This window comes from Acipenser ruthenus, chromosome 6 (assembly GCF_902713425.1).
Source record: "Acipenser ruthenus chromosome 6, fAciRut3.2 maternal haplotype, whole genome shotgun sequence".
Classification (NCBI taxonomy): domain Eukaryota; kingdom Metazoa; phylum Chordata; class Actinopteri; order Acipenseriformes; family Acipenseridae; genus Acipenser; species Acipenser ruthenus.
The window spans coordinates 30,328,156-30,353,324 of NC_081194.1; the positions used below are offsets into that span (position 1 = coordinate 30,328,156).

At 38.8% G+C, this 25,169-nt stretch overlaps 1 protein-coding gene across 2 annotated transcripts in view; it reads left to right on the top strand.

Moving 5' to 3' along the window:
• The window catches only part of spata17 (spermatogenesis associated 17), a 120,229-nt gene that overhangs the window by 59,363 nt on the left and 35,697 nt on the right, over positions 1–25,169 (top strand). For both annotated transcript variants that reach the window (XM_034017008.3, XM_034017009.3), the window contains one exon: positions 17,279–17,427. In XM_034017008.3, the coding sequence (XP_033872899.3) occupies positions 17,279–17,427 (149 nt within the window). The remainder of the gene's footprint in view (positions 1–17,278; positions 17,428–25,169) is intronic.

Genomic DNA, 25,169 nt, shown 5'->3' on the forward strand with positions numbered 1-25,169 from the left:
CTCCCTGAAAATCTTGCGGAGATATCAGGCTTGTTAGGGCTGACTGACCAGTCGCACTGTCAGACTCTGAGCATGTGCTTGATGTTGAACAGCTATGTCAGAGCTTGCATTGCTTGCCGACAACGGTGATCGTAATGTATGTCAGTTTTGACTGTCAGCTTTTGTTGATTAATGGGTGGTCCAACAGATTTTTCTTCCTGTTTTATTAATTTCTTATGCTGAAAACCAAATTGTAACAGTCACTTTCAACGGAAAACCACTTTTTAATGAGAACTTCAGTTACACTGCGCAAAGGATCCCGGTATATGAGGGCTTGAGTGAACTCTGCATACTTTGTGCACAGCGTGGTGGAAGTAAAGGCAGAGTTGATCCAAAGATATTCTGAGAATATGAGATCATGTTTTCCCACAGCGCATATGTTTATGTTGTTAAAGTGGTAGGGCCATGGCCCTCTCGCCCCACAAATTATTTTATTTGTTTATTTATTTTTTTACTTGCATATGTCTGTGCTTACGTATGTTTATGTAAGTTACATCTATATGAATGATGTAATTTTATTATCATTATTCTCTTTTTTTTTTTTTTTTAATATTATTATTTATTTCTTAGCAGACGCCCTTATCCAGGGCGACTTACAATCGTAAGCAAATACATTTCAAGTGTTACAATACAAGTAATACAATAAGAGCAAGAAATACAATAACTTTTGTTCAAGCAAAGTATAAGTGTGACAACCACAATTCAATAATACAGCAGATAATAGTGATAGTTACATCAGGGTATGATTAAATAGTGATAGTTACATCAGGATATGATTAAATACAAAGTACTACAGGTTAAGCACTTGGCAGATTACAGTATTCTGAAGTACAGGATTAAATGCAGTAAAATAGGGGCAGATAAGAGCAAAATAAAGCACATTTACATGAAGGGTGATAGTGTCCCAGGATACAAACAGAGGAGTTCTACAAGTGCTCTTTGAAGAGGTGAGTCTTAAGGAGGCGCCGGAATGTGGTCAGGGACTGGGCATTCCTGACATCTGTAGGAAGGTCATTCCACCACTGCGGAGCAAGGGTGGAGAAGGAGCGGGCTCTGGAGGCAGGGGAGCGTAGCGGAGGTAGAGCTAGTCTTCTAGTGCAGATGGAGCGGAGAGGTCGAGTGGGGGTGTAGGGAGAGATGAGGGTCTGGAGGTAGCTGGGTGCAGTCTGGTCAAGGCATCTGTAGGCGAGTACAAGAGTCTTGAACTGGATGCGAGCGGTGATCGGGAGCCAGTGGAGCGAGCGGAGCAGTGGAGTAGCGTGGGCGAAGCGAGGCAGAGAGAACACCAGGCGGGCAGCAGAGTTCTGGATGAGCTGGAGCGGACGGGTGGCGGACGCAGGGAGGCCAGCCAGGAGGGAGTTGCAGTAGTCTAGGCGGGAGAGTACCAGGGCCTGGACCAGGAGCTGGGTAGCATAGTTGGTGAGGAAGGGTCGGATTCTTCGTATGTTGCTCAGGAAGAATCGGCAAGTGCGTGCCAGAGTGGAGATGTGCTGGGAATAAGAGAGGCAGGGGTCCAGGGTGACTCCAAGGTTCTTAGCTGAGGAAGAGGGAGAGAGTGTGGTAGATTCCAGAGGAACAGAGATAGAGAGATCAGAGGAGGGGGAGGAGGAGGGAAAGAAAAGGAGGTCAGATTTAGAGAGGTTGAGTTTGAGGTGATGCGAGTGCATCCAGGAGGAAATAGCAGACAGACGGGTAGAGATACGGGAGGAGATGGTGGAGTCAGAGGTGGGGAAGGAGAGGAATATCTGAGCATCATCAGCATAGAAATGGTATGAGAAACCATAGGATGCGATGAGGGGGCCCAGGGAGCAGGTGTAGAGAGAGAACAGGAGAGGACCCAAGACTGACCCTTGGGGGACTCCTGTTAAGAGAGGGTGAGGTGTGGAGATATGATAGGACTTCTCTGTAAGTTGGAATGTCAATGGGCTTAACCACCCTGTAAAGTGTAAAAAAGTCTTATCTCATTTGAAACACCGTAATGCTGATATTGCCTTTCTCCAGGAGACGCACCATTCTACATTCTACATTCCACACCAAGTCCATGGGAGCAGCAATTCATTTATTGTCCCTTTATTGTCTCTCAGGTCAATGCGCACTCCAGGGGCTGCCACATCAATCAATCAATCAATCAATCAATCAATGATAGTAGCATAATACATGAAATAGTAGCAGCAACACAGCAGCTTGTAGCAGAGATCAGGCTTAAAGAGCATGGAAAGCAAGAGAGAACAGGTGGGTCTTGAGAGTTGATTTAAAGCGAGCGATGGTGGGAGTATCACGCACCAAAGCTGGGAGAGAGTTCCAAAGAGTCAGAGCCATGATGCTAAACGAGTGTTCTCCAAGTGTGATGCACTTTTGCTTTGGGATAACAAGCAGGCCACAGTCGGAGGACCTTTGTGATGAAGGGCATTGTAGGTGAGCAGGAGAGTTTTGAAAATAATCCTGAACTTTACAGGTGCCCAGTGTAGCTGGGCAAGACGAGGGGTGATTTGATCATGTTTTTTACATCTGGTAAGGATCCTGGCAGCAGCATTCTGAACTAGCTGCAGTCGGTTTATGGTGCGTGCCGGGAGACCACCATATAGAGAGTTGTAGTAGTCGAGTCGAGAGAAGACAAATGCATGACATCGAAAAACTGACATGTCTCGAAACTGTCCTTCCCTCAATTATCTCCCCAGATCAAACAGGTTTTATAAAAAGCAGACACTCCTTTAATCTTAGGCGCCTGTTTAATATCCTTTATACCCCATCCTCGGCCCCTCACCCAGAAATTTTGGTTTTGATGGATGCGGAAAAGGCGTTTGACCATGTAGAGTGGGATTACCTTTTTTTATACCCTCCAGAAATGTGGCTTTGGCCCAACTTTATCTCATGGGATATGTATTCCCCCTTGCTGCTGTCTGCACTAACAATACAATCTCAACATTTTTCCAACTCCACCATGGTACAAGACAGGGTTACCCCATATCTCCCCTTTTGTTTGCTATTGCTATTGAGCCCCTGACAATTGCTCTGCGTAGTGGCAGGACATTCAGGGAGTCATTAGAGGGGGTTGGGTCTCTCTATTCGGATGATCTGCTCTTGTATGTTTCTAACCCAGCCTCTTGCTTACCTTTTAGTTTTGAATCTACTCAATGATTTTGGCAAGTTTTCTGGTTACAACTTAAGTCTTCATAAGAACGAACTTCTCCCTATTAACTCATACGGCAGCATAGTGCTCCTTTGAAGACCTACCATTTAGAACTGCACCAAACAAGCTTACTTATTTAGGTATTTCAGTCACACATGATATTAAAGATCTTCTTAAACTTCATTTAACTCCTCTATTGGAGTGTACTAAGCAAGACCTTGAACGCTGGTCAGTAGGGTTATGTCCTACTAGCAACTTTCCCAGTGGGGACCAGAAGCCCCAGCTTGGTTACCCATGGAGGCTTCATCTTGCCATGCATCATCTTTACCAGCCCTTCTATGCTCCCCCCTCCCTCTGTCTATGTCCATCTCCAAGTCTCAAATCAGCTCCACGGTCTGTCAATTTGGAAACAGTTCAGACGGGCCTTTAACTTCGATGGTCCCTCAGTACTCACTCCCATAGATAACAACCATTTGTTCCCTCCCTCTTTGGAAGACCGGGCATTCAGCATTTGGCATAATAGGGGTATCACCTCTCTTCATGATCTTTATATCAGTAACAATTTTGCTTCATTTTATTAGCTCGTACAAAAATATAATATACCTTGAACTCACTTCTATCTCCAAATTTGGAACTTTGCTTGCAAGAAAATGTCTCAATTCTCCTTACGTCCACCTAGATCCCCCATGGACTATTCTTGAAGTAAGCCTAGTCTGCAGGGCACTATATATTCAAAACTCACTGCTCTCTGATTCCCTAGTGTCCTTGAAAGGCCTGTGGGAACAGGGCTTGAACATGGTCTTCTCAGACTCAGATTGGGCCGCTATCCTGAGGCGTGTCCACTCTTCCTCAGCATGCGCTAGGCACGGACTAATTCAATTTAAAATACTGCATCGCCTCCATTGGTCTAAAGTTAGGTTGTCCAAAATTAAGCCACACTTGGACCCAACCTGTGATAGGTGTAAGCAAGCTCCAGCCACTCTCTCTCATATGTTTAGATTTAGAAACATACAAATCACTGTATTTGCATTTTTTTGCCAGGCTTGCTGCTGTGGCATTTAGAATTGCACTGAATGCCCTTACACACATACAGAAACACTTATTTGTTTGACAAAACTTATTGCACTTGCAAGAAACAAAGCCTTGCATAACCCCAGAATCAGCTGCTGCAGATATGAAGATATGAAGAGAGTTTTTTTTCCTTTGGGTACTTCATTCAAAGGAATGAACTATCACACAGTTGAAATTAATTCCGACTGTAAAGGCACTTCAGAGATCCTCCAGCAGTGGCCAAGTGGTACGGGCCATCATCTTTGACACTTTTTACAATGGCTATGACGCTTCTAGGCACCACCCTGCTTCTATCAACATGTGGAACGCGTACAAGAATGTTTTTGCAAATTGGTTATTTTTTGTCGCCGATTGACTGAATCCTGACTCTGTAACATATACACTACCCAAGTGACAGCAACAGTAAATAGTGTGTTCTAAACTCTACACTATGTAATGTGTATAGTTTAGTTTATTACTACATTGCTATTGTAAACCAATTATCCAGTTGCCTAGTTCCCAAGGACAGTGTTCTCACCAGGATGAAATAATATCCATTAGGTATTATACTCACTTGCATTAGAGAAGAACTAGCCAGCCTATATCCTTCAAATAAAAATCCTATATTATAATCCTATAAAAACAAGGGTTTGTAGAATGATGTGCTTTGGAACGTTATCACAGGCATCACACTGTTCTACATAATCCTCACCGATAACCACACTTTTGGTTCTATGGCTGTTTTTTTACAACTCTCATATTGATGAAAATCATGTTTCTTTAGTTTTTTTTAGTTGAGGCATGGGACATGAATAAATGTAGCTTGGTAGCAGATAAGGGGATCTGCTGCTTGGGATAAGCAGCTGATAACTCAAGCTTTCTACTGCCTCATGAATAAATTTAACAAAAACACTTTAGACGAGTCATATATTTGTTTATAGATCTATAACCATCTGAAAAGTAGAGGTCGCTGAAGAGCAATGTGAACTATACCTACATTATTTACCCCCCCTAACCCTAACAAAATGCAGTGCTGCCTGCGGGCCTCCTACCAAGATCAGCAACCAATGAGCTCCTGATGGTATGACTCATCCTGCACTCGCATGTAATTGACTTTACTGGATGAGACAGTGGGGACCCGTATTCGACATACACTTTAACAAGAAGTCTTTGTCACTGTCTTCCATGGTATTAACTTCTTGTTGGGTGTTTTTGTATTGACAAAAAATAAATTTAATCTTTATAAATATTGCGTTCATAAGAATAGATTAATTTAGATAAAGACTAAAGGTAGCAAAGAATAAAAATGTGTCAGTTATGCATTCATTTGAATATTAAATTGTATAGGCCTACATAATCATTAATTGACTCTGCAACCCATATGGAAAGAACACATTTTCAATATAGTATAAATATATGTAATATAACCATTTTATATGTTACATACAGTATATGCATCACTGTGGGTAAGTGGTACGTGGAGGTGCAGTGTAGTAATCCAACAATGAAGAGATTGACAACAAAAGTACTGGTGAAAATGAGTTTTGTTTATTTTATTCCAGGGCTCTGATGACCTGATGAAAACAAATAGGAGGACTGGCAATACACAGCAATGTGTATTGCACAGGGAATTATGAAGGGTTGCAGTCCCGTAAACAGTAACAAAATCCAAACACCAAGCACAAACACGGTCATCTCTCCCAATGAGTGCTGCAGTGCGAATGGTGAAAGTACAATTTGTGAACAATTAGTGCTCTGTTGTCTGTGTTTTGTGCTGGCCGTGGGCGACAGCTCCAGATCGTGTTAGCCATTTAGTCTAACAAACAAGACAAACAGTAGACTTTAGAAAGACAGGCAAAACAAAGAAAAACACTCATGGTTAGTTTCACAACTTGGGTCCTTTCGGTCATAGCATAACCATTACAAGGAACAGATCACATCACTACGTCCCCTTTTTATACCGTCAACCATGACCCCTTGGTTGACTAGCACATCCGCGCCTCCAATCCACTGATGCCACACTGTTAACCTTCCGGGTCAATGGTTTAGCTCGAAAGCTACTTGTTTTTATCTCTCTCTCTCATTATATATATATATATATATAATATATATATACACACACACACACACACATTGGACAACACGGTTACGACTAAGGAACGGAAATGGATATGAGAATGGAGAGTACTTCACAAAAGACTACTTCAAGATCTGCAGTTAGCAAGGACATGGAACTCCAGGTTTGTGTCTGCGGCTGGAGCAAGGCGACAACGGTCAGGGGTTTGAAGATTCATAAAGGGAGAATGAAATGCTTGAAGGAGAAGGGACAAGGGCCTCGCATTCATCAGTACTTCTTACAAAGTCAGTCAAGTCAGTCGAATGAAATCCAGCGACAGGAAGCAAACCACAGTTCGCAGGATATCAGCACCCCTGTCATAGACGTGAGGAGGACTTGCATGGATACAGCTAGTAATGAACCTAATGATCCTTGTGAACCCGGTCAGAGAAACCAGCATAAGAGAGAAATGAACCTCAATGGGCACAAGCCTGGAGTTAAATGGAATAAAAGCTTGTGAGAAAACTGCGTGGGACACAGTAAACACAGATCTCTGTTTTGCATAGGAAAGGTTAGGTGGAACAGTTGAAAAGAAGCTGGATAAATTTGGGAACATCATCTACACATATGGACGCGAGAGGTTTGGAGTTGAAAAAAGGAAGGAAAAAGTACAAACTATTCCTGGAAAGTCTAGACGGCAGCAGGAGATTGAACGCTTAGTTAGAGAAAGGAGACAGCTGAGGAAGCAGTGGAGAAGAGCAGAACAAATTCAGAAGGAGGGATTCAATCTCTTACAAAGGGTCAAAAAGATAAGCTTGCAACATTGCGCAGAGCTGAGCGCCTACGGAAACGCTACAAAAAGAAGGAGCGTGCGAGAACTAACTTTTATAAAGACCCATTCAAATGTGTAAAGAAGTTGTTCACCAGTGAGAAGAATGTCACACTAAAAGCATCTAAGTTTGAGCTGGAGAGATATTTGGAGGAAACACATACAGATTCAAAAAGGCAGGAGCCTATGTCAATTCCTTCAGACATCCCACCTATCAATCCACCAGAATACCAAATGGAGGAATGTGCACCTAAGTGGTAAGTAGAGCAAGCTGTGAAAAAAGCAAGGGCTTCATCATCTCCAGGACCTAATGGAGTTCCGTACAGAGTGTACAAGAGTGCTTCAGGAGTTCTGTGAATCCTGTGGAAATTGATGAAAGTGGCATGGAAAAAACAGGTTGTACCAGGAGCATGGCGCCGAACAGGTGAGAAAAAGATTCTACAAGCATCAGTCAGTTTCGCCCTATTTCCCTATTAAACATAGAAGGCAAGATTTTCTTCAGCATTATTGCTCAGAGATTGTCAGCTTACCTATTAAAGAACTGCTTCATTGACACTTCAATACAAAAAGTGGGCATTCCAGGTATCCCAGGATGCTTAGAACACATCAATGTGATCTGGCAACAAATTCAATCAGCTAAAAAGGAGAGGAAGGAGCTCCATGTGACATTCCTGGATTTGGCTAATGCATATGGTTCAGTGCCACATGAACTTCTTTGGGCAGCATTTGATTTTTTCAGTGTACCGATGACAAGAACAAATTTAGTAAAAGCCTACTTTGGAGATTTGCAATTTAGTTTTTCAACTTCAGAATTCAGCACTACATGGCAAAGCCTAGAAGTTGGAATAATGGCAGGATGCACCATTTCTCCACTGGCTTTTATCATGGCAATGGAAGTAATCATTAGGGCATCAAAATGGGTAGTGGGCAGAGAGCGCTTGGCTTCTGGAATGCGACTACCACCAATTCGAGCATACATGGATGACATGACAACAACAGTAGCCTGCACAAATCGGTTATTGGGCAAATTAACCAATAACATTAAATGGGCACGAATGCAATTCAAGCCCACTAAATCAAGGAGCATCTCTATAATTAAAGGTAAAGTAGTAGATAAAATGTTCTTCATTAATGGTGAGGCAATACCAACAGTGTCTGAGAAGCCAGTGAAGAGTCTTGGGAGATGGTACGACGGAGATCTAAAGAACACAGTTCGTGTGGGAGAAGTTAGACAACAAGCAGTGGAAGGGTAGAACAGCATAGACAGCAGCGCTTTACCAGGCAAACTAAAACTCTGGTGCTTTCAGTTTGGCCTACTGCCGAGGTTGCTGTGGCCACTGACTGTGTACAAGGTTTCTTTGACAACAGTAGAGAAGCTGGAAGCTTTAATCAGTTCATACATCAGGAAATGGTTGGGAGTTCCACGCTGCCTCAGCAGAGTGGGACTTCATGGTAAAGGAATACTGCAGCTACCAGTCTCCGCTCTAACCGAGGAGTTTAAGTGCGCCAAGGTCAGACTGGAAATGACATTAGTAGAGTCACGCGACAAATGCGTAAGGGAGGCAGCACCTGTGTTAAAAACTGGAAGAAAGTGGGCGGCAAAGAAAGCTGTGGAGGATGCAAAGGCTGCCCTTTGAATTGGTGATATCATGGGGCAAGTTCAGCATGGAAGAGGGGGTCTTGGTCTCAGTTCAGCTCCTCCTACATGGCACAAGGCAGCCCCAGCTCAATGGAGGAAGCTGGTAGTCAACGAGGTGCAAAAGCAGGAGGAGGGTATGAGGTGCATAAAGGCCATTTCCCAGGCCAAGCAGGGAGAATGGATGAGATGGGAGAGTGTGGAACAATGCAAGATTGGCTGGCAAGACCTATGGTGAATGGAACAGAGCAGGATCAGTTTCCTCATCAGGTCAACATATGATGTTCTCCCATCACCACAGAACCTAAACCTCGGGGTAGGAAGGGATCCCTCATGTCCTTTGTGTTCATCACCTGCAACATTAACGCACAGTCTGACAGGATGTAAGGTGGCTCTTAGCCAAGGATGGTTTACTTGGCATCATGACCAGGTGCTGTGATGTTTGGCCTTAGCACTGGAAGACAAGCGTAACATGACCAATAAGTTGCCACCTGTTCCATCAAAACATTTCACACAAAAGACAACATTCCTCCGCCAAGGAGAGCAACCACCAGATGTTGGTCAACAGCTTATTTTTCCACCTGAGATTGCCACCACTAACCTTCGACCAGATATTGTCTTGTGGTCTGGATCAGCACGCCTTGTTCACCTGGTAGAGTTAACAGTGCCATGGGAAGATGCTGCAGATGAGGCGTATGAGAGGAAGAAACTGCGGTATGCTCAACTAGCCACTGAAGTGGAATAGCGAGGATGGAGAGTCCAGGTTTACCCAGTGGAGGTGGGTTGTCGAGGATTTGTGGCACACTCTATAACCCAGTTTCTCAGAGACGTCAGATTCAGTGGCCAAGAGTTGCGTCGCAAAGTGAAGAACTTATCTGAAGCAGCAGAGAGGAGCAGCAACTGGCTGTGGTTGAGACGGAAAGATTCTGGCTGGGGATCTCAAGCACAATAGAAAAACGCTGATGTACGGGTAACTAAGCTGGGCTGAGTTGAGTGGGGGGCGGAGGGGGATGATGCTGGGACGCCAGAATCACCATCGAGCCCTCTTGAGGTGTTGTGGGCTAGTCGACGAAACACACTTGAAGACCCCAGAGATGTACCCTACTTAGCTCAATCCAGACGGTTGTCATGCTGATGCGCTAGGGAGACCGCACTTTGGTTGATCCCCGGAGCCAGCATCGCAGCCGTTGTGTGTGCTGATGTGCTAGGGAGGCAATAAGCTGATCCCTGGAGCCAGCATTACACTTCAGCCATCAATACAAGACAGAAGGATATCTACATCATCATATGGAAGGAAGCGCAAATGGAAGGAGACACAGATGGATCACATTAGTTTACTGTAAAGCTACGTCTTAGTTGGTGCTTATCTTGGCGAGAGCTGAGTTCAAATCAGCATGAAGTTTTAACATCTACTCTCGTGTAATAGAAATCACATGTAAAGATAGCTTAGTTAAACAAGACATAATTAATGCTAGCATAGCACCCATACCATCTCATTTTAACATTTTATTTGGAACAACCCTTGAATAAATATTTGACATTTTGTCAGTTACTACAATACTTTGTGTTTAACAATGGCAGGACAAAATGAGCCTCAATTTTCTCTTCAACAAAGCCATTTAATACAGGTTTATTCTTTGAATTTGTCCCTTTTTAGGCACATTTAAGGCTCCTACTTTTTCAGTTTGGGTTTTTGTACGTTTTAATATTTTGATCAGATACTATACAAAAGAAGCCCTGCTGCTTTGACCACAGCCTGACCCATGGCAAATGTTATGTAATAGTAATCCTTAAAAAAAAAAAAAATGCACATAACTTTCTACAGCACATTTGGCAAAAAAGAAAAAACATTCTACACCCCAATAATAATGGTGCACCGTATCAGATGTGGCAGAAATGTTTGGGTTATGCATTCTTGAGGCTGAACAGTTACTGTATTTTTGATTATTATTGTTTTATGAGTATGTGTGATAGTTGACCACGACTGGAGTTATGCGGTGGATGCATAGATGGTCGGGGCACTGGCGGTAGCATGCCTGGCCTCCACATCATGTGCCGGGGCTGCTGAGAGCAGCACGGTAGCTCCACTTCAAGAGACTGTTGCATGATCTTGGTTAGCGGTTTGTAAATAACTTTTCATTTTCTTCGAGTACTATTGGGAGGGTCTCATCTGACCCAGGGGATTGGTTTATTTTAAGAGATCCTATTCCCTTTAACACTTCTGCCTCTGTTATGCTAAAGTTATTTAAAACTTGATAGGAGCAGGTTGACATGTGGGGCATGTTGCCCGTATTCTCCTTTTGTAAAAACGTATTAAAAAGTAATCATTTAATTGCCATTTTTTCTCTTCATCTATGATTTTGCCATTTGTATCTTAGACATTTTACCTCTTCTTTGAATGTTCTCTTGCTGTTATAATATTGGGGGATACTGGGTACTGTCTGTCCATCAGCTAAAAAATACTGCCTAACGCCGACAATCTTAAATCGTAAGAATTTGACAAAAAATGGTAATGCTTTAGTTGGTAAACTTAAATGGAATGCATTGATGGAAATGTCCAGTGTGGTTTTTGACGTGTCTCCAGATGGCTTGCACCACCCAGTTCTGTCAATTATTTTCTTTTTTGATTTCAAGGCGAATAAACCTGGCTTGTTTTGTGCTGATGTCATGTTCATACTTTGTGTAGATAATATTTCCATCAGCACAGTGATTGCCCAAACGTTCACAAAGTACCAGCTAACTTGGTAAAATGTGTCTTCGACTTGCACAGATTCTGGTTCATCATACATACCAGGGATCATTAATCAGAAACCAAAACTGCTATGCATCACATTCCACATGTAAAAGTGTTATACTGAGAATTCCCCTCCTAATTTTTACCAATGTTTCAATTAAAAGCTATTTTTTTTAACAATTTTATTCCTATTTTAATATATGTAAAAGATAAAAACCAAAAACATGGAACATATACCAACACATAAAATCCTTATGAAAAATACTATATAATCAGGCCATAAGAGGCATATTAGTGCAACACATATTGCTTTACTATATGTACACGTCGATATACAAAATGTGACTTAATACACTGATTCCAAAAACACATTCCCATAAAGTTTAAGTGAAACACAATTTACAATAAAGCTAAATTATTTAAGATGAATACGGTCTCCTACAACCTAAAAACAAAATACATTATGTTAATGTCTTTGTGAACATTAGGGGATTCCTGTGCTGTGTGTGGAGTTGCAGAATAGTTACAGACAACCAATTAATCCAATTAAAGTCTGGGGATATGTCCCATGACAACAGCAAGAGATTAAGAAGCTGTACCATTACAAGACAAAGGCGCCATGCTGCAACACATTTTGAAATATATACCTGAAGCTGATAGTCCTTAGAACCAGTGTGCTTGCCGATATAGGGGTTCAACTTGCTTCTACCTAGAGGAGAAAAGCTGAGAAGAAAATAAGAAAGGTTTGTACCATGTACCTTAAAAAAACAACTGAAATACAGTACACTGAAGAATTAGGGTACTTTTTTCTGCATTTAATTGCCACATTTAATTGGTGGTTTCCAAATGTTAACATTTACACATTGACTGCTGCTACCCCACATTTTCATTTGACAAACAAAAACTTCACTTTTTGACTAAAGAATTTACTAAAGCTGAACAAAATAGTGTTGTCCATTAAAAATGACAACAAAATGTGCCTAAATATTTAAATGCTTACCTGAAAAACAGTACATTGTAGAATATTTTGTTGTTTTATGTCCACCTTGTAAATTAAAGTAATAAAAACAAATGTTATTAAAAGTTCTTTTTTTAAGACAGGTCTAGAAAAAAAAAGTTTTGATTTCAATGTGTGTTGCCCAGGCAGTAATGTAATTTAAAAGTTGCTACTGTGAACAGGTCGTGAACAGCAACTGTGATCAGTGCTATTTCATTTTTGGGAGATGGATTGTGATGGGGTACACCTTGCCCCTGTGTGTATTAGATTTATTGTATTATTTTAAATGTATTGTTTAGGTGTGTAAAAACACATTTTTTATTGTTTAATTGTTTTGCAGCATGGATGGGGTTTTGCAGCGGAGGGTTTCAGATGATTGGCCAATATCTTTTGGTATGCTATGGCATCCATTTTACCATGTATTTGAAATAAAATTTCCTGTGCCATTAGAGGAAAAACAGCCCCATAGAAGGATAGCTTGATTTTTGTTTCAGCACTCTACAAAACCTTTGATCAGAACTCATATCCATCATTCAAATGCCGTTTTGCAAACTTTAAGCGATTGTCCATATGATGTTTTCCTAAGAGTGGCTTTTTCCTTGGCCTATTTGAGACCTTCACCATGCAATACTCGACCTATGGTTGAAATGAAAACCCCAGTCCCACTTGCAGCCAATTCACTTTGAATATCTTTGGCAGTCAATCTCACATTTTTATTAAGCTTCCTCACAATTCTTCAACTTCTTGTTGGTGAAAGAACCTTCTTTCTTCCAGACAGAGGGAGCGTTGTGACAGTACCATGAGTACTTCTTGATAAAAGAAACAATAGTTGAAAATGGGAGTCAAATGCTTGGAAATCCTCTTATATCCTTCTCCAGCTTTATGACAATAAATAATGTTCTGCCCAAGGTCTTTCCCCATATTGACTTATTGGTAATGACAGCATTCATTACCTAACCCTTGTATACTCTCTAAGAATGTTCACCTACAATCTAGCATTTTCTAGACTTTTCTAGAATTAGGTTCTGCATTATCATATTTATAGCATCAAAGGGTATACATACTTTTGAATCAGCATTTTTGGAGTTTTGCAAAACAAATTGGTGAAATAAACAATTGTATACATCTATGTCTTGTAACTTTTTTCTCATCCACAAAAGCAAAACTTTTGCTACAAAAGAGTTCTCCTAAAATTATTTGTTTGAGAAATTTCTATATAAAATTTCCATTGGGGGTATGTAAATTTTTGACTAACTGTAAAACCAAAATGAATTAAAAAATAAAAAAATTATAGATGTTGAATTTAACATTGCAATGTTATACTTTATACTTCTTGTAATTCTTGGTTTGTTCATTACATTTTAAAAGTGAAATATTACTGCCCATTTTCATCATGACACAGCACAAATGAGTCTGCCTTTAAGTCACGCAGACCCTTCCTCACAAGACCTGCAACAGTATCGGGAGCGAGTGCTGTTTATATTTTTATTTTTAAAATCGACCTTTGTTATCTGGGGTAGTAACAGGAGGTATCCATACCAGATTAGTGCTACTTCATAGTGGTGAGAAAGACATTATTTGTATGGAATACCCAGTTACTTATCAAACTGACTTTGCAGTTTACAGCTGGACAACGTGGAGAACTACTGGGCCAGTGTTAAGAAACCATTTAAAACAATGCTGGGCACAGCAGAAGAGATGATACCATCGTAAATGGACAAATTTATGTTTAGAGAAAGGTACAGCAGGATCACACAGCTGCCCAGGGTGTGGGACCAGTGGCTGGCAGGCAGAACAGACAGACGAGGAGCAACGGCAACAAAACATCCATTTAACCACCAAAGTCTCTTAAGAGTGACCCAAATATTTTAAGATATATTTTTTTAAACTATTTATTTTCAAAATAGGATATGGAAATGCTGTAGTTTAGGAAGAAGGAGCAGAGCGATCAGAATGGCGAGTTTTGAATGGATTTGAATACTTTCTTTTTTTTTTCACTACTTCAATTAATCATTGGTGTCAGATTCAGACTCATTCAATATCTCATGTACACTTCGGTTTCCCAAAAGATCAACATTCACATAAATCTGTCGTGTTTATTGTGATAAATTTCAATATGAGTGATTTGCCCCTTTTTGAAAATAAGTGCTGACCCCATGGTGATATGCTGTAATATCAAACACCCCCCATGTGACCCGTTTGATAAGTCAGGATAGAGTATTTAAGATACCCATTTTATAAATATAATATATATATATATATATATATATATATATATGTTACGGGTTTTGCCCAGGCAGATCTAGGAGTGCCCAACAATGCCCAGTCAAAGTCCAAAATGAATCTCAAAGATCTTTTATTTTATGTTTTCAGGGGACAGAGACAGAGCTACGATTTGATGAGCTTGTTTGACCCGCCTACCTGAGTAGCGTCATTCACTCACTCATCTCATTCATAAAAACTACACAGTTCGGTTTCAGAAAATAGGCATATATTTAAAAATGTATTTTTATTGACGACATGACTATATAAAATATTGAATGACATATATAAGACGAATTTATTTTAAACAAATTATTAAAATCTAGATGTGTTATGTAAACTTACACTCAGTCACTCCGCTGAGTACTCTCTCCAACTGCTTGTCAGAAACACTGTCAAACGTGAATCAGCTAATCATTCATGTTCCACCCAGTAACTGCATCGATCTCTCTGAATTGGACAGTTCAATACAACTCATTATTATTGGTTGTTGTTATGTTATTAATAATACTAGACTCAATGGGGTTTCTCATGTTAATTTTTGTTCCAATGTTGTGGGTAATATTTTTCCGAACTGTGATGCAGGTTTTATATATATCTCGATTCCTATCTGGCTGTTGCCGATGGTACTATGCAAGTATCAATGGAGTTTCTCATGTTAATTCTTTGTTCCAAAGGTCTGCCTGTCAATCAGAGCAGGAATTAAAAAAAAAAAAAACAGAGGGAGTGATTCAGACTTTGCACAAGAAGTGGGCAGACCGCTTTCCTCAAAAAGTCAGCGGGCAATTCGCGAATTGACCACATTTCGGGCTTTGCCCGAAACATATACATATTTGTTTTACATACTTCCAGTATAACCCATTCACATCCAAGTTTTTTTGCTAGCTTCAGTGCCTTAGGTATACTATGCCAAAGTGGTACAAAACTACATTGATAACCAAAACAACCATTGTAACAGAAGAGGTAACGGTACTTTAGAGTATTTTATTTTAAGGATATGCATCATGATTTTTTACATTATCATGCTTTTAATTAAGAACCACCAAATTATATAAATTGCGATTTGAATTAGTGTTGTATGGTGCTCCTCAATTAATTAGTTAATGAACCTTTCAAATATGTCTAAAAATGTTACAAATAGCTTTAAAATAAATGGCCACACGCTGGGGATATTATAAATTGTGATGTAAGGTTTATTTTAAATTCAGTTCTAACCTTGTTTAGTTAAATTGTGAACTGATTAACTTGAGACTTTCCCTTGGTCCAAAGGTGTGATAGTTTGTAATTTTCAAGTATTATTGCCTTTTCATATTTATATTAGCTTAGTGCAACTTTTGACCTCAAAATATATGGTCCTTTTAACATAATTAATAGTACATATTCGAAAATAAATTGCTGACATATTATCCACCTTGTTCATAATGATTTGCCAGTTTTGACACCAAGTCATTAATCAAATAGAACTAGAGTGTGTGTCCCACTAGCTACTTTAAACATTAAATATTATAAAACAAATTAGATGAAAGATATTTCTCGTTAGGAAATTTCGTATTTGCTACTGTACAGTACAGGTCACAGAAAAGCCGATAGGCTGATTAAAACATCGTTGTCATCTGAACAGTAAATAAGAAAGTTAACCGCTTTGGGTTTTTTAATTATATTTCTCTACATTTTTGCCTAAGTGTAATGCACATAGGAAGGCGAAGGGATAAAAAAAAGACTATCTACAGAAGAAAGATATGCAGTTTGCGTCACTTGCGTTGTGCAATAGTTAATTTAAATAAGGTTTCTATCCTCCCTGCACTAACTGAAAGTGTCCCGATTTTTCACTCTTGCTATCTGGTCACCCTATAAGCCATCTCCATGCAAAGCTTTTTAAAAAAAAAAAAAAAAAATTTAATACAAAACAAATGGTAAATTTACAGTAACCTGCAACTGATGGCTTCTTTCTTAACTCTAGAAGTACCTGCCTCCCTGATTCTGCTTTCTTAATATCTCGGTCACGGTACTTTGCGCTCTTTCTTGATATTCCCAACAGCCGATGTGTATAGCTTTGTGTACCTGATCAACTTTTAGTAAAAACAATGCGTATAAATGTCTACATGCGCAGTGTACAAGAATAAGTCATGTCAAAGTACTGATGGACTGAATTTGAACATTCATTTAATTGTTTTACCTTTTGCTACTGAGCTAAATGGGTTACATAAAATGGTATAACAAAGGGGCTGCATTCCCAATATATAGATAAAAACGGTCCCTGTTGACCACAAACTGTATATGTTTATAGACTGTAGCATGGATTTACAGGTGTGGAATCCAGCCTATGTTTCCAAATGTAAGCATTTCCTCAATTCCCATCTATCAAACAAATGTTATCAACCCATCATGTTATTTGCAACGGTGCATCAGGAGGAATTGCTTTTGTTAATAATTTAAAGAAAAGAAGAGTTGTGGTGCTTTCAGCAGCCTTTTGGGTTTCTTCTGTCATCAATAATGTGTCAAAAAGCAGCACAATAAAACATTTACCTTATCCTGTACCTGTCAGGGGCCCTTCCGAGATCCCACTGAAGTATTGCTGCAGCGCTACAAGCCTCTGGAGCCAACCTTGCGGGTGGCGACATCAATCATGTCAGTGGAGGAGGCCAGAGAGGAGCTGAAGAGAAAGGAGTGGGGGAGCCGGGTGAATGACGAGTTGTAAGTTCCAGTCTTTGAGGTGCACTCCAACACATTTTAATAGGACTAGTGAAGTAAATATAGCAACATTTAAATAACAGCCCTATGCAGTACAGAAAAAAATGGTGTGGGGGTCAATCAACTAGGAAGAAGTGTATTTGTACAGTACAATATTTATTAATGCAACAAAGGAAAATACATTTTCATCTGAGTGAGACATCATGCCAATCTGCTAATTTAGTTCAAACACATATTGCTTGAGATTTGGTAAGTTTATTTCATGAATTTTACTTGTATTTCTATTTTTCTTTTCAGAGCTAACAAGTCCTGTATGTGATTGTGTGGGTGTGGGGGCTGTAGTGTTTAAAATAAGATAACTATCACCAAACTCAGTAAATGTAATTGTTCCAAAAAACCTACAAAATTGTTGTCAATGTAAGTGTATACTTGTGCAAAGAAAACTTATTTTCTGCTTGTATCTGTTCACACAGATAACTAATCCTTGGGCTGGAATGGAAAAACTAAAGGAAAAAGAAACAAAGGGGTTGATTTGATCAACCTATACCCTGCCGAGATAAAATGCAGATTATTATTGTTATTTTATTTTATTTTTTTAGAGCATTTACAGTATTTGGGAAATTACCCTAGATTGCAATACAGGGATTACCCTTTAACATATTATTATTATAATTATGATTATTATTTTGTTTATTTAGCAGGCGCCTTTATCCAAGGCGACTTAGAGACTAGGGTGTGTGAACTATGCATCAGCTGCAGTCGCTTACAACTACATCTCACCAACAACATAGCTGGTAGATGCAAACTAAAGGGAATCCCCAGTGCTGTAAAACACTCATAAAAATGATCCAGCTAGTGCCTATTTTTATTAAGCCAAGCTGACAAACTGTCCGACTGGTGTTTTCATCAGTGTAACCTTTGTAAGGAGCTCCAGTTCCAGATCCGTGCTAATCAGTGTCTCTGAAGGTTTCATGCAGAGCATGCGGGTTGCTGGAGGGGAATTAGGTTTACCTTGACGCTTTTCAAATATTAAAAATGAATTTCAAGAACTAAGTAATTTGTAATTCCCTATCAAGTAAGAAATGTAACCAGTACCTCAAAATATCAAAGCTGTTGTGCCCACCCCCAAAGGCATAAAAGGACTGCTGACACCGACATCCTCATCATTCTCCTTTCACCAATCTGAGATATACGAACAGATACTTTTTCAATAAAATACATCTGCTTTTTCACTTGTGTATTACATTATTAATGCGATTAATTTACGTGATATAGTAATTACTTTCATGTATTGTGCACTCAGCCGTGGTTTTTTGTTAAGTCCCACAGCGACCTTGTGCTCCTCTACTTCTTCCCTGGGATCGAACACCTTATGTCGGCTACTGTTCTCGCTGAAGCTGCTAGCTTCAGTCAAAGCATACAAATAAAAATAGTTTGTTGTAAAAGCTATATTAAAATAACGGTAATTGTTTGATTACTGTATTGTGTGAGAAAAAAGTGTTTCTGTGTCTGTTTCTGTGTGCGCTGTACTGTGTATACCATGCATTGTGCATCGTACTGTACCGTGTGCACCGTACTGTGTGTACAGTGACCCGTGTATCATACTGTACCATTGGCAAGTGTGTGTACCATGCATTGTGAACCATACCGTACCGTGGGTACCATGCAAGCACAGTGCTACGAATACCGTAAAGTCTGCAACCGTACAGTACAGTTGCAACGTAGTGTGTACCGTGCATTGTGCACCGCACCATACCATGTGTGCCGTGTGTCTGTACAAAGAATGTTCTGTACAGTACCTAGTACAATACCTAGTAACCAAGGCTAAGTACCATCCCTGGTCTAGTATCAGCAGATCTGGTAGTTTGCAGCAGCTGTTGCAGTCTAAGGCCAGATGACTGGTTCACCATGGTGGACTTGAAAGACACGTATTTTCACATCCCCGCAAGACCAAGGCACACGAAGTACCTCAGGTTCACTTTCCAAGGGACAGCGTACGAGTTTCAGTTACTGCCACTCGGTATCTCTCTAGCTTCCCGTGCCTTTTCAAAGTGCATGGAGGCTATTCTGGCCCCGTTGAGACACAGAGCTATCAGAGTAGTCAATTACCTGGATGACTGGCTCATTTGCGCTCAGTCTCCATTGCAACCAGTGGCTCACATGGAATTCATCACAAACAACCTTCACCAATTGGGTCTGTCAGTGAATCGTGCAACAACCCAACTCACACCCTTACAGACAGCCTCCTATTTAGGAGTGCGTCTGGATTCAGGGTCCATGCTGTCTGACGCGGGGGACATTGTGGCATCCTGACCCATCGAGCCTGCAGCTCTGGGTCTGGCCCCTGAATGGCAACATTTGAGCTGCCTGGGGTTGTCTAATAGGGTCATTGACAGCTTACAGAATGCCAGAGCGGCGTCCACGCATTCCCAGTGTGGGTACAAGTGGAGCATGTTTCAAACGTGATGTCTGCCTAAGGGCTGTGGTTTTGCTATCTTGCAGTTCTTTTAATTGTTCTTCATCCAAATCGGCATATCTACTTACTAATTTTTGGACTTTTTTGATGGTAATTGGTCACTCAGTTTTATAGTTACTGTATATCTGTAACTGTAAACAAGATGGCGACCGATACTTTAAATTCTTTGAGGCAGCGCAGTGATTTCGAATGTGACAAGGCTCCAACTGTACATATCCAGCCAATATACGGGCAGGTGGAACCTTGCTCGACCAATCACATTGCTTGTTTCACATTGGATTTTTTATTTTATATATATAAAATGATAATAACAGTAAATATTATGCGCTTCCCAGAAGGAATATACTGGCCCATCAAGGGTCAACACTTTCTAGTTTACTCAGTTGACAGTCATGCAAACAGATATATTATCACTTGAACAAAGTTAAAATAAATAAATAAATAAATAATAAAAAAGGTGAAATAGTACAGAATAAAATACAGTTCAAAGATTTGAATCAATGTGTGATTGTTTCTCTGTTATACCATAGTTTTATGTGATCTTTAAAAAGAGGTTACTTGTCTAAACTATTATTTCAGATTGTGTTAAAATATTCAGTGTTAACTACTGGAGTTTAATACGAATCTTGGCTATAATACAATTATAACGGGATTATCATAACATATTTTAGACTTTTTTTTTTTTTTTTTTAACAGTACCATCTCTGTTTAAAACCCTTCCATTTATTTTAATTACTAGCACAGTGTGCAACATTTATTAATCAGTGCAGCCTTTTTTCAACTCAAAACACTAAATTAGCTAACCCCATTAACACAGAATACTCCAAACAAGCTGTAATAGGAGAGGTAGTTACTGTGCAAATCATATTGTGCATGTGGGTGCTCTAGGGCACGTTTAAGCATGATTAGCCTCTTTTGATCCAGCATTCGTCAGCCTCTTCCAGCTAATTTCCAGTGAATTTTTCAAAGCTCCACCTTCATTTTATTTATTTTTTGCATGGCTTAATTTTTCTCTAATGATGTCCTGGCACTCCATAATGCTTTTGATGCAGATAATATTTTTGTGGATAATTATGATTTAAAATTAACCGGACTTTGTATTTTCTTTGAGAAGTTTAGTGGGTTTCAATGCATATTACCATACTAGAAATGCCTGTTGGAGTTTGTTTAGCATACAGACTTAGGCATCTGCCAAAAGCAGTGTTCTAATTATATAAAAGTAATTAAGTCTGCAGACTGTGTATTGCTGAATTATCATCTTCCCAATTTAAATAGTTGTTTTTTAATTTTTGTTTTGAGTCTGAAGTTGTCTTCGGAGCTTCAAAGACCAGATTATATTCAAGGTAAACAGTGCAAAGCCAAAACAACCCCATGGTTATATAAATTACATCTCTGTCACTATATGAAAGGCTTTCCGCTTTAACTTGAAGAGCATTGGGATACATGGGGACTCAAGCAAATTAGTTTAACAGACAAGGTTTACATTAGTTTACCTATGATCTGGATCTGGATCTAAAATTGTTTATAGCAACCAACTTGTGCAGGTATAGGACTTTGGGGTGACTTTTTTTAAGCAATTGCCTGGGGGGGGGGGGGGGGGGCATTAGAAGTTTCAGGGTTTTTTTTATTTTTTAATTGTGTGTTATTTTTTTTTTTTTTACAAGGGTTTAATTAACAGCCAAAATTATTTGCATTAGATTTGTTGAAAGTCTGTAACAAAATGGTTGATTGTTATTGTCGATAGGTTGTAGATATACAAGACCACAGACAAGAGGAAGGGGGGCGCGGCCCAGAAAGTTTGAGAACCACTGATGTAGACAGTGTTGTTGCATTGTAAAACACATGGTCAGCATACTTCATAAAACTATTTAAAGGTATTGGTGGTCAGTTTTTACATTAAAACTTTCAGGGAATTCACCCCCATTAGCTAAGGATACAATTTTGGCACAGTGATTTTTAGTACACACACACATACATATAGCCAGCTGCCCAACGTTTCGATATGTTGTACATATCTTTCTCAAGGGAGCCTGTGTTTGAATCAAAACATTGGAGGTATTTATAGGTTTTTGACGGCATGACAACTACTTGTTATTGTTTACATTCAAATCCATGATTTATTCTTACACGATGTAATGGTGTTCTATATTTTGTGACATCATTTTTACTTCTATCTTTGAATCTGTATTAATTCTAATTAACACTACTTTATATAAACTTATATTTTTATTATATCATGCAATGCTGGCTCTGAGGATCAGTCTAGATTTGGCCTCTCCAGCGCATCAGCATGCACAACTTTTGAATGAATTTTGTTTATTTATTTAAATGTTATATATTTATTGAAGTTAATTAGTTCATTCTTTTCTGTTGAGTCCCACTGGCATAATCGTGTTCAGTCTATTTATCCATTTACTTTCTTTTATTCTTCTATATGTCGCATTGTCTAATTTGAGCTCTTCTAATACTACAAACTTTACGTCATTTATGTCATGTCCCTGACTGGTGAAGTGCTGTACTATTGGTTCACTCATTTTTTTATTTCTAATTAATGAAAGGTGGTTCTGAATTCTTTTATATAAAGTAGTTCCAGTCTCTCCAACATATTTGATTTCATCACATTTTTCACAGGCTATTCCATAAACGACATTGCTATTTTTACAGTAGGTATTAGTTTTTAGTGGATATGTGGTGTTCTTATGTTTAATTATATTTTTACTTTTGTCTATGTATTTACACACTTTACATTTACTGGTGCACATGTTCGTAGAACCTATTTTGTCAATTATTCTTTTATGTTTACTGTGAACTAAAATATCACCTAAATTAGCTTCTCTTTTGAATGCTACAACTGGGGCCTTAAGAAATACTTTTTTTAATTTTTCTGAATTATGTAGAATCCGCAAGTGTTTCCAAACTATCTTAGAAATATTGGGCAAAAGTTTAGAGTAAGTCATTACTAATGGGACTCTTTTGACCTTTTTATCTCTATTTTTATAATCTAGTAGATCATCTCTTTTTAGTTTATCCACTTTTCTTAACTCCATCTCTATAATTCTTTCTTTGTATCCTCTTTTTTTAAGATTTGTTTTTAATACATTTCTTTGTTTTGCATAGTCACTTTCTTTAGAGCATATTCTTCGTATTCTTATTCCTAGACCCTTTGGGATTGCCCTTTTAGTGTGTATCAGATGTGCAGAGGACATGTGTAAATACTGGTGCATGTCACTAGGTTTACAGAAGAGGTCAGTCTCAATTGAACCTTCTTCAAGTTTTACTATGGTATCTAAAAATTCTATTTCTTTCCTTGTCCATCGAAGGTCCACCTTAATATTACTGTGTATTTCATTTGCCATTTTATGAAACTGGAAAATCGACTCTTCTCCATGTATCCAAACCCCAAAAATATCATCTACAAACCGAATGTATTCTAAAGGTTCTCTTTCCGATTTTCTAAGTAATTGTTCTTCCCATTTCCCCATGTATGTACTGGCAAAATGCATTCCTAATTTAGATCCTATTGCTGTACCATCGTTTTGTTTGTAATTCTTATCAACAAATGTAAAATAACTGTTTTCTAAAACTATGTTGATCATGTTCAGTACCTCTGCTGTAGGTATTGATTTATCTAGTCTATTATCTAGTGCTTTTTGACAAGCTTCTAAAGTTTCTTTACGAGGGACACTAGGGCACAAGGATTTTACATCCATGCAAAATAAAATTGTATTCTCTGGAAGGTTGTGTTTTATTGATTGAAGTCTTTTAAAAAATATACATATACACACACAAAAAAAAAATCAGCATGTCAAAATTGTTTTTATCACTGTGTTCAAAATGAAACAGTATATATTTTTTCTTCAATAATAAGAACGAGGTGTTTAAATTGGTTGGTTCCGAGTAGCCTACATAGCACTGCCCCTTTAAAAATAAAAACAAACAAAAAACCAGAGTTGAAAAGTCAAATCAAAAAGGCGGGCACCATGTCCAAGAAGCGGCATCGCGAAGATAAGAAAAAAAAAAAAAAAAGAAAAACTACAAAACAGTTAAACCCCTCGGCTACAGTTTGCAGGAAATAAAAAAAAAAAAAAAAAAAAAGATGTTCAACGGCAGTCCTGAAGTAATTTATTTAGCAATGTTTAGGTTTAGAGAAAGCGAGTATTTATTTTCAACAGACTACTTGGGTACACTACATTGTATGAAAAAAAGTTTCAAGAAATAAAATGTAAGTATCAATTAATATGCAAGCCCACTTTGTTTCAAAAAATAAATCAACAAGCTCTGTATGTATGTGAAGATCACAACCGACATACTATCTGTGTTCATTTACATGCTCGCTCAGCTACTAAATACAAATCTCATTCGCTGACCTACATAGCTACACGTAAATGCTGCTTGCAAACACAACCAAACAGTTTATAGATACTCGCATATTTGTAATTTTCAGTGCATGACATACTTCATTTTTAAAGGAAATAAAGGCAGTGCCTAACCAAATGTGTTTTTACTTCCCATTTCCAATATTTCACTTTTGTTCAAATTCATGATTTTCACGATCTCCGTGACAAAATTGTATTCTTAATAGCAAAACATTAACTTATTCCTTAAAACAAAACACTTTTTTTTTTACTTCAATCAAAAACATAAAGCTTAGATTCATCATTTCCAATGTATTAAAAATAAATTTTAAAAAAATCATCAGTTCACAGAAAATTATTGTTCTTTTTACCATTCAGTACCATTGCTTGCTGGTCACCATATAGTACCGCAGTAATACGGCTAGATTCAGTTTTTTTTTAAAGTGAAGTCTAGAGGTAGATCAACTGAACTTATTCTTTGTTTCAAGTTTAAAGGCTAAGATAGCCTTGCATGGTCCACACTGCCACCTGAGAAGTCAGGCTTCACTTAATGGGTTTGAATGAATAAAAATACTCAATTAAAATACAGGTGGTGAAAGCAGTAAGTGGAACAGCTGGCTACCAGCACCTCTTTTGAGTTTTCTGGGACATTGAGACCACATTATTTTTTCTTTTTGGTGATGTCTATCCCATATGCACATTAGCATGGATTGCACTGTAATCTGTCTTCTATGAGAGCCACTTGCCTCAAGTGAATATGAAGGTCTGCAAAATGTTATTAAAGTGGCAGCTCTATGTATTTTGCCTAATTTTTCTCTTTTATATTCACTTGTACTTTATTTTAATACATATATTTATTATCCCCCTGTGGGACAGGAATATACCCGGCAACAGGGTTTGAATGTAGGCACCCA